General features: G+C 49.2%; 1 protein-coding gene across 2 annotated transcripts in view; it reads left to right on the plus strand.

The window, feature by feature from the left end:
* Sez6 (seizure related 6 homolog) overlaps positions 1 to 13,792 on the plus strand; it is a 48,498-nt gene that overhangs the window by 15,045 nt on the left and 19,661 nt on the right. For both annotated transcript variants that reach the window (XM_042692634.1, XM_042692641.1), the window contains exons 2-3: positions 8,821 to 9,492; positions 9,878 to 10,011. In XM_042692634.1, the coding sequence (XP_042548568.1) occupies positions 8,821 to 9,492; positions 9,878 to 10,011 (806 nt within the window). The remainder of the gene's footprint in view (positions 1 to 8,820; positions 9,493 to 9,877; positions 10,012 to 13,792) is intronic.

Below are 13,792 nucleotides of genomic sequence, written 5' to 3' on the forward strand. Positions count from 1 at the left end.
AGCAGGCGTTTCCATGGAAAATGAACAACTGGGGCCCAGCCTGAGCCAGATCACAGGCCAAATCACATGAAGCCAAATGTTCCACCCATAAAGTCAAAATCCAAGTGAGCTGGCTCTGCATGAGCTCCCCAAACTGCCCATCAAACACTGAACCCACAGAACACCAGTGCTTGGCCATGGCTGGAAAGAAAACATCACCAGTGGGCGACAGTAAGCTATCAGTGGATGGATAATCAGTGAGTGGCTGATAGGCCAGGCTCTCCAGAGAGCTTAAAAAAAAAATCCTAAAGAAATCTTAAGGCTCCTTGTTATCTTTCCCTGCCTAACCCCAGTAATAATTTTCCTCAGGCCCAAAAGGTAAAGAGTAGATAACTCATCTTATCTTTCCCACAGTGCCACTCTAGGGCTAGACAATCCATTATTGAATATCCAAAATGATAAACTTGAGGACTGTACTTCCCTGGGCCTCGGTTTTCTTATCTATAAAATAGTGGGTAGGAGCTGGGCACTGGTGGCTCACACCTGTAATCCTAGCTACTCAGGAGGCTGAGATCTGAGGATCATGGTTCAAAGCCAGCCCGGGTAGGAAAGTCTGTGAAACTCTCATCACCAATCAACCACCAGAAAACTGGAAGTAGCACTGTGGCTCAAGTGGTAGAACACTCGCCTTGAGCTGAAGAGCTGAGGGACAGCACCCAGGCCCAGTGTTCAAGCCCTATGACTGACCAAGAAAAAAAAAAAAAATGGGGGGGGGGGGGAAGGGGGGAGGTAGGACAGGGAATGTGGCTTAGTGGTAGAGTGCTTGCCTAGCATGCATGAGACCTTGGGTGCAATTCCTTGATACCACATGAAATTAATAAAATAGGAGAGAAAATGACCATTAAAAAGTATTTTGGGGGGGCTGGGAAGGTGGCTCAGTGGTAGAGCGCTTGCCTTGCATGCCTGAGGCCCTGGGTTCGATTCCTCAGCACCACATAAGCAAAAAGAAAAAAGCCGGAAGTGGCGGTGTGGCTCAAGTGGTAGAGCGCTAGCCTTGAGCTGAAGAGCTGAGGGACAGCGCCCAGGCCCAGAGTTCAGGCCCCACAACCGGACTAAAAAAAAAAAGAAAAGTATTTTTTGAAAATAAGGGGTAATACAAATTCTTATCTCAAAGAGCTCTTGTGGTTGCTGGACAAATAATTGGTAACTGGTAGCCCTCACTACTTTTTTTTTTTTTTTTTTAATTCACAGAGCCCTTCCTAGCTCACAGGATCCTGGAATTTGAGAGCAGATACTTATTCCATTTTACTGATGGGGATGTGGAGGCTTGAGTTGGGGGGAGTGACTTATATAGAAGAACAAGACCTAATCTGTTAGGAGCAGGAGCAGGATAAGTAGTCAGACTCTTGGTACCTACTACCTTCATCCATTCTCCTTCCACCTGGCAATAAGACCCAAACTTTGGAAGTCTTGAAGTCTTGGGTCACCCCCTCAACTTCCATGCAGGAGTGTAGCTAACCCTGATCTCTCAGGAAATTCTAAGCTCTGTCCTTGGAGGTAGGCCACAAATAGTATTCATTGAGCTAGGTGCCTTTCTAACCTAACACTCTGTGTCCTAGCCCTGCCCCAAGTTTGCTGTGTGGCTTTGGGAAAACCCACTTAACTAAGTTTCTTCATGGGTAAATGAGAGAGGGATAAGATCCTCACAGAGGTGACAAGGGTTCAGGTTCCAGGAACCAGTTACTTCTCTGCCTGGCACCTAACCAAGAGGAGGTGACCCATTTGTATATGTATTCCTTTCTTAACTAGACTGCCAGGAACTGACAAGGAAAGAGAGGGTGGCCAGAGGGTGTAATGGAGATAGCCAATGGTGGGGAAGAGAGAGTAGGCTAGATGGGAAGGTGGGAGTACTTGCTGGCTCTCTCCAACAGACACTCCCCATCAATTGCCAATTGGGGCTGTGCTGGGGCACTGCCAAGGGCTATCCATCTTCTCGCTTCAGGACCCACCCTTGCCCACCCCTGCTGGCTAAGAGCCAGCACTTGGGGTAGCAGGGTGAATTCTGAGTATGTTGACAGGCAGAACCTGAACTTGGAAACTGTGTGCCCTGAGGTTATCCTTCATCATGGGCCAGCATTTGAGTAGAGCTATGGGAAGAGAGATGTTTGATGTTGGATCCTTACACACCATACAAGCCAATCATGTGCTGGGGGTATATGAAGAAGTGTCCCCAGGGGGCTAGAGGAGAGTCAGACAGAGTGGGCTCCCCAGAGAGGTGACAGGCATTGGCACTTAAAGGATTAGGAGGGCTTGAAGAGATAAAGAAGTAGAGCAATCACAGCAAGAGTATAAGCAAATGGGGCAAAAGAGGGAAATAAGGTCTCTTTGAATGTAACTCTGTGTCATCAACAACTGCCCCTCAAGGACATACTGCCAGAGCTGCTTCTCTACTACCACAAGGCTGCAGAGCTCCCCACATCAATTCCCTAGGATAGTAGCATCCAGGTTGGTGGGGAGACAAGAAGCCTAGGGTCATAGCTAAAAGCCAGTAGAATCAGCAGACAGCTGAGCTGTGGGTTCTAGTCCTAGGCTCTGCTTCTCTTGAGTTGTATGACCTTGGATGAATTACTTAACCCTTCTGGGCCCATTCTTAGGTTATCTTGAGCTAACCACACAAACCTCCATGGAATAAGAAGAGGTTGAGAAATTACACATGAGGGTAGTGACTGATCAGCACACACTAAGCACTGAGGAAGTAGATGGAAGCTGCTACCAGCCCTAGCTGCCTGGTTCCAGAATGTATCCATTCTGGATCCACCATAACTTCCAGGTGACCTTGGGAGAGTACATCCCAGTCCTGGGCCTCAATTTCCCTATCTGTAGTGGGAAGATTATATTGCCTTCCCCATCAATACAAGCAGTCAGGCAACAGCAAATTGACCTCAGATACTGGACACAGTGAGAGCAATTATTTCAGTAGTGCATGGAATAAGAAGCTTCTAGAACTGGATCCCAGAGGCTCTTTGCAGCCCTGCCAGTATCTAGCTGGGGTCCCTTAGCACAGGGGCAGGGCTGGGCCATTGTATCTGTGACTGTGGAGACTAGATTCTGGCATAGGGGGCTGTAGGCACTGTGACACTCAGGGCCCCCTTTCCCTCCTTCAGACTCTGGGATAATAGGGGTCTGTGAGGCCAAGCCCTCACTAATCCCCTATTAAAACTTGAAAGAGGCCAGGAAACCTCCAGAATAAACTCATTAATTTTTATGGGATCATAAATGGATCCCATTAAATTCTCATTCTCCCAATGCTAGGCCAGTGTAACCTCAAGGACCCAGAGGAATAGGTTCCCTGCCCTGGCATCCCCCAGGCTTCCCTATACCTGTCCCCCAGGCTGGGAGTTAGGGCCTTCCATAAAGCATGGGGTTTCCCTGAACTCATCTCAAAACTTTTGGGTCCTGTTTCTCTACAGGCCCTTGTTTCTGTCTCTGAGGTGTGAACTCTGCATGGAGGCTACTGGAACCCCTTTTGGGACCATAGAAGTGATAAAAGATAGAGACTAGGCTTGGCAGGTAGCAGCTATGTCTGTCAGTAGGAAAACCCTCCCTACTGTGTGGAATTAGAATTCAAACCTTTCTGGCTGTGGGGTCCAGAAGGCCCTGCAGAAGCAGTTAGCACTAGGGGGTCACCTAGTGGCACCATTGCCTAGGACAGCTGAACCCACAGCACTGGGCACTGCATAAATGACTGCAGCTCCGCTGTTCACCAGCCCTGCAATTCGAGACCGGATCCTCAGCATCCCTCCTGGAGTCCCAATAGACCATCTATAAGACAAAGCATAAAAATCTACCTAACTGGATATAGAAAAAGAGGCCCTAATCCTTCCAACCTCCCCTAAACAGAGGCTACCTGCCTCCCAATCAGATCCAGACCTGTGTGTAGGGGGTCGGGGATGGCACTGGGCCCTCAACAGTATGGTCACCACTGGGCCCCTGGGGAGAAAGGGCAAAACAAGACAGCCCTCCCTGGGAGGCCCAGACTGGGGCTGGGGGGGGGGGAGGGGGAGGCTTCCAATCCCCAGAAGGGCCACCTGGGGGCGGTGCGCGGGCCAGGAGGCGGAGCGGGAGCGAATCCACTGGGGAGGCATCTTGAATGGCTCATTAGTGCCGATGAAAGCCTTTTTTCATTTCGTCTAAATACTTTAAACAGGGCTCCCTCTGATGTCTATTTGCATAGCTTAAGAGCTAATGTGGGGGGCAGGGCCCAGGCACTGGTGGGGCTGAGTTGGGGGCTGCATAAAGCTCTGGGCACACTCAGTGGAAGAAGCTGGCTGCGAACTAGGCTGGAGGGATAGGAATTGAGGGAGTGTTTCTCAGGCTCCACCCGCTCAGAGGCTGCAGCCCCCAGCCCGGTCTGACAGGGAAGAACTGTGAGAGGGAATGGGGAGGGGGCAGTACCTCCTTGTGTCCAGGCACCAGGTGGACTGGACTGGTGAAGTCATAGGAGCCTGTAGTGTTGTGGTCACCAGTTCTGTCCTGTATGGACATACAGCGGCTTCAGATGGGTGCCTGCCCTCTATCTACATGGATGGTTGGGATTATACTTGTTTATGTCTGACAGGTCATACTGTCACCAGATAGGGAACATGGTCCCACAGAGAAGAGAAACCTTCCCAGGCATTCCCTGAGGGGACCTCTTTCTCAGCCTCCAGGACACTGCTATTTAGAACGTTTAGAGGAGACAAAAGCACTTCTCTGGAGTGACTTAGGTAGCAGAGCTGACGTTTGTACCAGATCTGTGTGACCCTGGCACTGTTGAACAGTGTTGGAGATCCACTTTGGGTCTCTGGTTCAGAGGCTCTTTGGACATGAGTGAAGGCTCCCTGAGTTCCAGGCGGATGGCTTCTAAAGGGCTTGGGCTTAGCTCAGGCTTAATAGAATTGCAGATACCAGATCTGGCCCCAGCTCCACTTCTAAGCTGCACTAGAGCTTGGTCTAATCCATTCCTCTTTGTGGGCCTTCGCTGCTGTTAGCTCATTTTCTTTTTTCCTGCTAGTGAGGCTTGTCTGGAAAGACTAGGAGCCTTGCAGCTAGACAGACACTGGTTAACTCTTGGCTCCAGTACTGTGAGAATGATCAAGTCCTTGCCCTGTTGCTCCAGGTTTTTTGTAAAGAAAGAAGAGGACTCCCATCTCACAGAGTTGATTAAATAATATAAGCTCTGGGAAAGACCTGATTCAAGCTTACCATAAAACTGAGCATTCAGGTCCCTGGAATTTTTTTTTGTCAGTTGTGGGGCTTGAACTCAGAGCCTGAGTGGTGTTCCTGAGCCTCTTCTTGCTCAAGGCTAGTGCTCTACCACTTGAGCTACACTGCTACTTCTGGTTTTTGAGTGGTTAGTTGGAGATAAGAGTCTCATGGGGACTTTTCTGCCCTGGCTGACTTCAAACTGCGATCCTCAAATCTCAGCCTCCTGAGTAGCTAGGATTACAGGCATGAGCCATTCTCACTGGCTTGTGTGTGTGTGTGTGTGTGTGTGTGTGTGTGTGTGTGTGTGTGCCAATCCTGGGACTCAGAACTCAGGGCCTCAGTGACGTTTCTGAGATTTATTTATTTATTTATTTATTTTTGCTCAAGGTTAGTACTCTACCACTTAAGCTACAGCTCCATTTTGGCTTTTTGGTGGCTAATTGAAGATTAGAGCCTCATGAACTTTCCTGCCAGGGCTGGCTTTGTTCTTGCCTGGGCTGGCTTCTAATGGCAATCCTCTCAGCCTCCGGAGTAGCTGGAGGCTACTCATGCATGAGCCACCAATGCCCAGCTGGGTACCTCCTTTTGCTGGTCCCTTAATCACGCTCTACCCTTGAACTCTGTCAATGAGGCTGCGAGAACTCCCTGACCTCTCAGTCACAACCCTAGGGATTTAGAAGGCATATCTCAGGGCCTCAGACCTCTGACAGTCAACGGGTATCTAGAGATGCCTGCCTGGGAAGCGGTTTATCTCCCAGAGATTATCTTGCCCTTTCTGACAGTGGGTGGTGCCCACTGGGGACCAAGTAGTAGCTGATTTTGGAATCAATTTGCTGGTTTGATATGCTATCTCCATTCCATTTAACCAAGTGCTCAGTGCCCCTAGATAACACAATCAGTGCAATCGACAGTGACGGGAGGTACCCATTAGTTCCACTCCATTGCCCAGCACCTACCTGGCTGCCAGCAGGAAAGCTGTGCCCGCTATGGTCACTTCCCTAGTCAGAGGTTCTCTGTACACTTCCTCTCCCAACAAAGAGTCCCACAAGTGCCCACTCTGGGAGACAGGGAGGCACGTCTTTTGGGGAGTAGTCCTGGAAAGAGACCCATAGCAATGAACAGATCCAGGAATTCCTCTCATATCATGCTAAGAATAGTCTGCTCCCCTGGCAAAGACTGAGTGACATCTGGGAGGTGGGCAAAGAGAGTAGCCCTGTCCGGGCATATCACAGGCACTGCCTGAACCCTCCATTACTGATTTAGATCAAAGGCTTCCGGCATTGTCAGACCATCTGCTCGGTGGGGGTGGGGGTGAGTCTGGCTGGGCATCTAGTTTGGACACTGTGATATTGGTGCCTAGCATGAATGCCAAGGCACAGATGGGCTATTTTAGTGGGCATTTCGAGACATAGCAGTTGGTCTCAGTTTCTTAAGGCTTTGGGTTGTCTAGTCTTCTCTGACCCAGAGGACTGGAGAACCTTCCAACTTAAACCCGCCTCCACCACCCCAGTTTCCTCTCTCCTCCCATTTGTCTGACACATCAGAGATTCTATGGTCTCCTGAACAGAATGTAGGCCATCTGCCACTTCTTCACTCCTGCCAATCCATGGGGTGGGTGTAAGCCTGTGGAATGACAGGCCCATCACCAGACATAATGCTGAGCCGACCTTCTCCTTGCAATCTCTGCCACGTCACCTGGTTGTACTTCCTTTCAAATCCTCATTCAGCCATTTTGAGAACTGTAAGGATCAAGAATCACTGGCCAGCCTTCTCTGAGATGAAAAAATTCTGTATGAACTGAATCTGAAGCTTATATCCATTGACCTTAGGCAGTTAAGGAAGGATCTAGGGAACCTAATGGGCCACAAGCAGAATATACATCACCTTTCCAGTTATGTAGTTGAGTCAACATAATCAATAGTAGAGCCATGCATACTTATGACCAGAGATAGCAAATTAAGTGTCATCTTCTCTCACCTATCTATTTAAATTTGTATGGGCTGCCTGAATAACTATATTGAGAGAGATTCAGAAGTCCTGTGTGGTCTCTCAGCAAAAAAATAATCAAAATTGATCAGCAAACCAGGTGCCAGTGGCTCACTCCTTAATCCTAGCTACTCGGGAGGCTAAAATCTGAAGATTGTGGTGCAAAGGACAGTCCTTGAGATTTTTATCTACAATTAACCACACACACACACACACACACACACACACACACACACACACACACACACACACACAAACACACACACACCCTGCAATAGAGGTGTGGCTCAAGTTGTAGAGGACTAGCCTTGAGTATGAAAGCTCAGGAGCAGTACCCAGACCCTGAGTTCAAGCCTTAGGACCAGTATCTCGCCCCGCAAAAAAAAAAAAAAAAATACACAAAAGAACCAGAGACATGCATGGCCCAGTAATTGAGCACCTGCCTAGCAAGTACAAAGTCCTAAGTTCAAATGCTAGTAATAAAAAATAAATAAATAGGGGGCTGGGAAGGTGGCTCAGTGGTAGAGCGCTTGCCTTGCATGCCTGAGGCCCTGGGTTCGATTCCTCAGCACCACATAAAGCAAAAAGAAAAAAGCCGGAAGTGGTGCTGTGGCTCAAGTGGTAGAGCACTAGCCTTGAGCTGAAGAGCTGAGGGACAGCGCCCAGGCCCAGAGTTCAGGCCCCACGACCGGACCAAAAAAAAAGTTTTTAAAAAGAAAAATAAGTAAAAGATAAGAGAGACTCTGGGGTACATATCAAAAAGAAAAGGAAAGTAGTAGTATTTCATTCAAACCTAAAAAAGACACTCGGTCTTACAGATGAGAAAACTGGGATTTAGAGAATTTAGTCTATTTGCTTGAGACCACACAGCCCCGGTCTAATCAGTGTGGAATTTGAGGCTACATTTGCTCCAGAGCTTGGCTCTTGCAATTCTCCTCATATTACTGATCTAGAAGCATAAAATCAGGAAAGAGGAAAAGAGAAATGATTTTCTGAGATGTGAGAGAAATGAAACTTCATAGGACCCTAACAAAAAGCCACTCATATTTGAAGGAATTTAAAATAAAATCTCAAATATGTGAAGTATTTGCTAATGACCAGACCTAATAATTTTCTGCACTATAATTTCAGGCAGAAAAGTCACTGTGGTGGGGGAAAGCACTCTTGCTAACATCTTGGTCTTCTCTTTGACTGGTCTTGTGTCTTTAAACAAACTATTTCTTTTTTTCTGACCTATCTTCTCATTAGTAAAATAAAGCCTTGAGCTAAGGCAAATATTTATTAGTCCTATCTTGGCTGCCTGGCACACCATGTTGTAAAGGATTCTAAGGTCAAATCTGGGTACAGCAGGAAAAAGTGCAATGATCGATTTGTAATGTCTGTCTTGGGTGCTGGAGGAGAAAGGATAGCTCATGTGCCATCCTTGAAGTATGTGATATCATCTCACTTCCAGCTCTAAAATTTTATAGCTCCATGACTCTCAACAATGAGCATACATCCCAAGGCTCTCTGTCAAAAGGGAGATGGATCTCCTATTGCCTGGGCTGGGTGGGATGGTGCTCACTGTGGCGTAGCATGAAAGACTCTGATCATCCATTATTATTTCAGGTCTCTCTCCAGAGGCCCCAACCATGGGGGAAGGGCAAGTCACAGGCATGAAGGAGACAGATGGGGAGCTGACAGCGGCCCCTACACCTGAGCAGCCAGATCGAGGTGTCCACTTCATCACAACGGCACCCACTTTGAAGCTGCTCAACCACCACCCACTGCTGGAGGAATTCCTTCAAGAGGGGTCAGAGAGGGCCATGGAGGAGCTAAGGCCAGCACTTCCCTTTCAACCTGACCCACCTACACCCTTCACTCCAAGCCCCCTTCCCCGCCTGGCCAACCAGGACAACCGCCCTGTGTTTACTAGCCCCACTCCAGCGATGGCTGCAGCACCCACACAGCCACAGTCCAGGGAGGGACCTTGGAGCATAGAGTCAGAGCCTTCTGGGCTGCATATCACTGCTCCCTTACCTCCAGGGCCCAGTATGGCATTGCCCACTCTGCGCTTAGGGGAGAGGCCTAATACTACACCTCCCAGCAGAACATGGACTCCAACCCAGGAGGGTCCTGGAGACATGGGCAGGCCATGGGCTCCAGAGGTCATGTCTCAGACCACAGGGCTTGGGATTGAGGGAACCATCGCCACCTCCACAGCCTCAGGGGACGACGAGGAGACCACTACCACCACCACCACCATCATTACCACCACCATCACCACAGTCCAGCCACCAGGTCAGCTACTTGCTGGCTGGCAGATCTGGAGGTGGGGCTGAGGGGAGTTATGGGGTCCCTAAATGCCTCTGTCTCTGACACTGTCAACCTACTCGGCTTTTTTTCACCAAAGGCCAGGCTAAAGGAGGCATAGAAATTGGAAACAGTCCCAGGTTCAAATCCTGATACTTCCAACTATAACATGTCCCTTGGAAACTTAAAACAGTAAAAAGAGTGCTAAGAAAGTCTGCCTCACTGAGCTATTTTGAGAAATGAGACAAGAGTGGTGCTCAGGATAAGGTGGTCCCCCTTTTTCAACAGGGGAGTAGGCAACCCTAGAGGCCCACCACACACACTGTGCGCACCAGAGCTGGGCTTTAGTCTTATGTCTCCTCCTGCCTCCCAGGCCCCTGTAGCTGGAATTTCTCAGGCCCAGAAGGCTCTCTGGACTCCCCCACACTGCCCAACTCACCCTCTGATGTCGGCCTGGACTGTTTCTACTACATCTCTGTCTACCCTGGCTACGGTGTGGAGATCAAGGTGAGTGACCTGGATACATCAAGGGGAAAAAGGCATCTGAATTAGTTTGTGCTCTCCCCAGAAAGGCACTTATTATAAAGGGATGTAGAGATACCTGGGAGTACTAGGGCACTAAGGGCCAGGAGTAGGAGATAGGAGGATAGCATGTCTAGATTCTGTCCTTATCAGGGCATGGAGAAGGCTATTGCCCATTCCTAGCAGTTCCTGAGAGGGCAGCAGGAAAACAAGTATGTCCACTTTTTTACCTAGGACTTTGATCAGGGAACTCAGGGGTGCCTGAAGAAAGGGTCTAGTCTTGAATAAGCTGGAGACTGGGTGAGCGTGAACTCTGAATCTATAAAGCTGAGTACAGAAAACACAGGGCAGCCTGGTTGGGCCTGAGAGCCATGAAGCCCCATTCACATTTTTATTCGCTCATTCAATCTCTTAGCAAATGCTTGCTGACCACACTGTTGGAGAAGTTCTCCCACCAGGTCATGCCTAAAATGGCCTCTTGGGCCATTTTATCTGTCCCTTGGGACTCTAGAGTCCCAGACTTGTGCCCAAAAGTCCCCATAGATGTCCCACAAGTTTTTCTATCCCCCACAAACCTAACTCTTCCTTTTTGTTACTCAAAACCTGCTCATTACTCTGTTCAGGTTAGAAACCTGGAGCAGGGTCACTACACCGCAGTGGTAGATAGCATGTAACATGGAAATACCATGGCCCTTCTCTGTCCCTCTTAAAGTCCCACACAGCTCATCCCCAAATTCTATCACCATGATGCGCCTCCAAACTCTTCATACACACCTGCTTCGCTTCCCTTCATCCCCATGACACCAACAGTCTAGACCCTACCATCTCTCCCTAGGAATTCAGGGGCCTCCTCTCTTATCACTCTATCTACCTACCTACATTGCAGATACTTTTTTCAGATTAAATTGCTCTCCCCCCCCCACACACATTTTCCTAAGAGGCCTCTGAATTGACAGGCATCACCTGTCATCTTAGCCGTTCTACTGGCTGTTTACAGCTGTTTATCTCCTGACTAGGCAGTGAACTCCTTGAGGGGTGCCTTGCAGTACTGGGCCCAGGATAGGTAAGGAGGAAGGCAGTGACATTGACTTGGGTCTTAGAGATTGACCCAGGTGGAGAGGATGACATTCCACTTAGCTATGGGTATCAGGCAGGGGATGGAGGGGCCATAAGAAGGGGCAGAGCAGAAGTCTGGAGATCATGACAACACTACCTGCTTCTCAGCCTGCTTTCCACCCATATCAACTCCTGCAAGCCCTGGATCTAAATCTGGGCCTGCAGCCAGCTGTACCCTTCTAGGGCAGTCAGGTCCAGGTTTCTGAGCCAGACCCAGGTGGGGTGGAGGGGGGCCGGGGAAGAAAGGGGGTGTCTCTCCTACTCGAGCCTGGCTTCCCCCTTTTTCTGTGACTGCTCCTGCTCTGCCAAGCCCTGGGCCCCCTCACTCTGGGCTGACTGGAAGGGCAATTAGGAACATCCACCCTCCCCCCTCCTCAAGCCATTAGCACTCAGCGCTGCTTAATTAAAGTAATTAATGTAAAATCATCACCTAATGAGAGGTGGCACCGGCTGTGGCTCACAGGGTGGAAGGTGCCAGTTGCAGGTGTGGGGAAGAGGGTGGGAGGGAGAAGATGCCCCTCTGCAGGCTTAGGCTTAGTCCACCTGCCCCCATCAAGCCTACCACCCCATTGAACCTACTGGGCCAGGCTGGGTCTAGCCTAGAAGCTCAATAGGGAGAGTACAGATAATAGAGCAAGATACATTGTTAGCTCTGCCTACCCCTGTCCTGGCCCTGACCCTGGTCCAGGCCCAAGTATACACCCTGGATGCCCACCCCCTCACCCAGCCCTGGGTCTGTTGTCTGGTGCTGCTACATTTTTTTTCCATCAGAATGCAAAAGCTGTTACCAGGCAACCTTGAGATGAAGACCTGCCATAGCCCTGAAATGCCATCAGGAAACATAGCAAATGCTGGCCCACCCTCCACCTCAGCACCATGGAGGCAGAGTCCTTAAGGACTCTGTTATCCTCAATGCACTGAATTAGAATAGAGGACATAGGGGCACAGGGTGGGCAGATCTGGGTCAGCATCTGCTTCAGGGGAGCAACAAGAGGCTAATCAGCCAGAATTGAAGCAGGGGTAAGGTTCTTCTCAGGGCTAGTTCTGGCAACCTCTACCCCACTCAGGCCTGCTAGCTATACCATACAAACCACTTAGGATACTGCAAACCAATACTTATAGATAGATGGGAGACTAAGTCCTAGGCAAGAAAAGGAAATTGTCTAAGATCATCAGTCATTATCTTTTTTTTGTTTGTTTTCTTGTTTTGTTATGTGGTTGGTTTGTATTGTCATGGGGCTTGAACGCGGGGCCTGGGTGCTATCCCTGAGCTTTTTTTAACTCAAGGCTAGTGCTCTACCACTTTGAGTCACAGCTCCTTTTCCATTTTCAGGTGGTTAATTAGAGGTAAGAGTCTCATGGCCTTTCCTGCCTGGGCTGTCTTTGAACCATGATCCTCAGATCTCAGCCTCCTGAGTAGCTAGGATTGTAGGCATGAGTCACCAACAACTAATGAAAGAGTGATTTTATTTCATAAACATAAGTTGAGCACTTACTACGTGCTGACCACTGGAGATCCAAACCTTCCTGGTTGTGGGAGACAGAAATCATAAGCAATGACCACAAAATACTCAATACTTGTAGGGATGGGGATAGGAAACTCAAGGTCTGTGGAAATTCCAGCCAGGAGTCAGGGAATGCTTCCTGAACATGAGGATACCTACTCTGAGGCCTGTATGATGAGAAATCAGAACTGTGATCCAAGAAAGTTGGCCTGCTTAAGCTGGGATTTGGGCATTGGACTAAACCCTTTCCTTCAGCCCTATGGCCCACATGAGTATTATCCCCATCAGTCTTCTCCTGAGAGTTCCAGACCTTTCTGGAGCTCTGGCCTGGAGACTGCCTCTCTCACTGTATTTGGCATTGCAAAACCCTTCCCACTGCTGGCCTCCATCTTGGCTTGGCTGTTCTTTGTACCATCTGGAGCCTGGGCACAGCTGCCTGCAGTCCTTGCCTCATGCCCAGGTGGCCCATTGGCACACATCTCTCGCAGGCCAGCCCAGCTGTCAGCTTGATGGCAGGAACACCATGCCCTGCTAAGCCAGGTCAGGACCAGACCTAATATTAGCACCAGGAGTGGGGAAGTGAGTCAGAGGGTAGAATTTCTGGGCAACTTCCTCTTTCCTGGCTCCAGAAAGACCCATCTCATGGGTGTGAGAAGGTCTGGCTCCATGGATTTAGAAGCCTGTTCTCATCCATAAAACAGACCTACCCCCCAGTTATTACAGATGAGTGCCAGTTCAGTAAGGTTTAGAGGCTGTCATGTCAGACTGGGGTTCAAGTCTTGGCTCTGCAGCCCAACTCTCAGTGACTAGAATAAGCCCCTGGCTTTCTCTGGGCCTCAGTTTCCTTCCCTGCCAAAAGTTCAACCAGATATATACATAACCCTTTCCCAGCTAGTCCCTCCGATTATGCTCCTCCTCTGGCTTCAGGAAGACTTTTCTGAGCTCTGGTATGCAGTGGTACCTCAGGTCCTTGACCCTTCTTCCTGGTAGTCAGGAGCCTAGAATTCTGCCAGAATACATATGAGGGTAGTGGCTAAGAGTCTTAAATAGCTGTGGATAGAATGTGGGGGTGGCACTCAGATGCTGTGGTTAGGTTTCGTACAGAGGCACCCTTGTACTCCTCTGCCTTGCTGGGTTGTACTAGT

This window comes from Dipodomys spectabilis, unplaced genomic scaffold, assembly GCF_019054845.1.
Source record: "Dipodomys spectabilis isolate Male_0828 unplaced genomic scaffold, ASM1905484v1 ptg000004l, whole genome shotgun sequence".
Lineage (NCBI taxonomy): Eukaryota > Metazoa > Chordata > Mammalia > Rodentia > Heteromyidae > Dipodomys > Dipodomys spectabilis.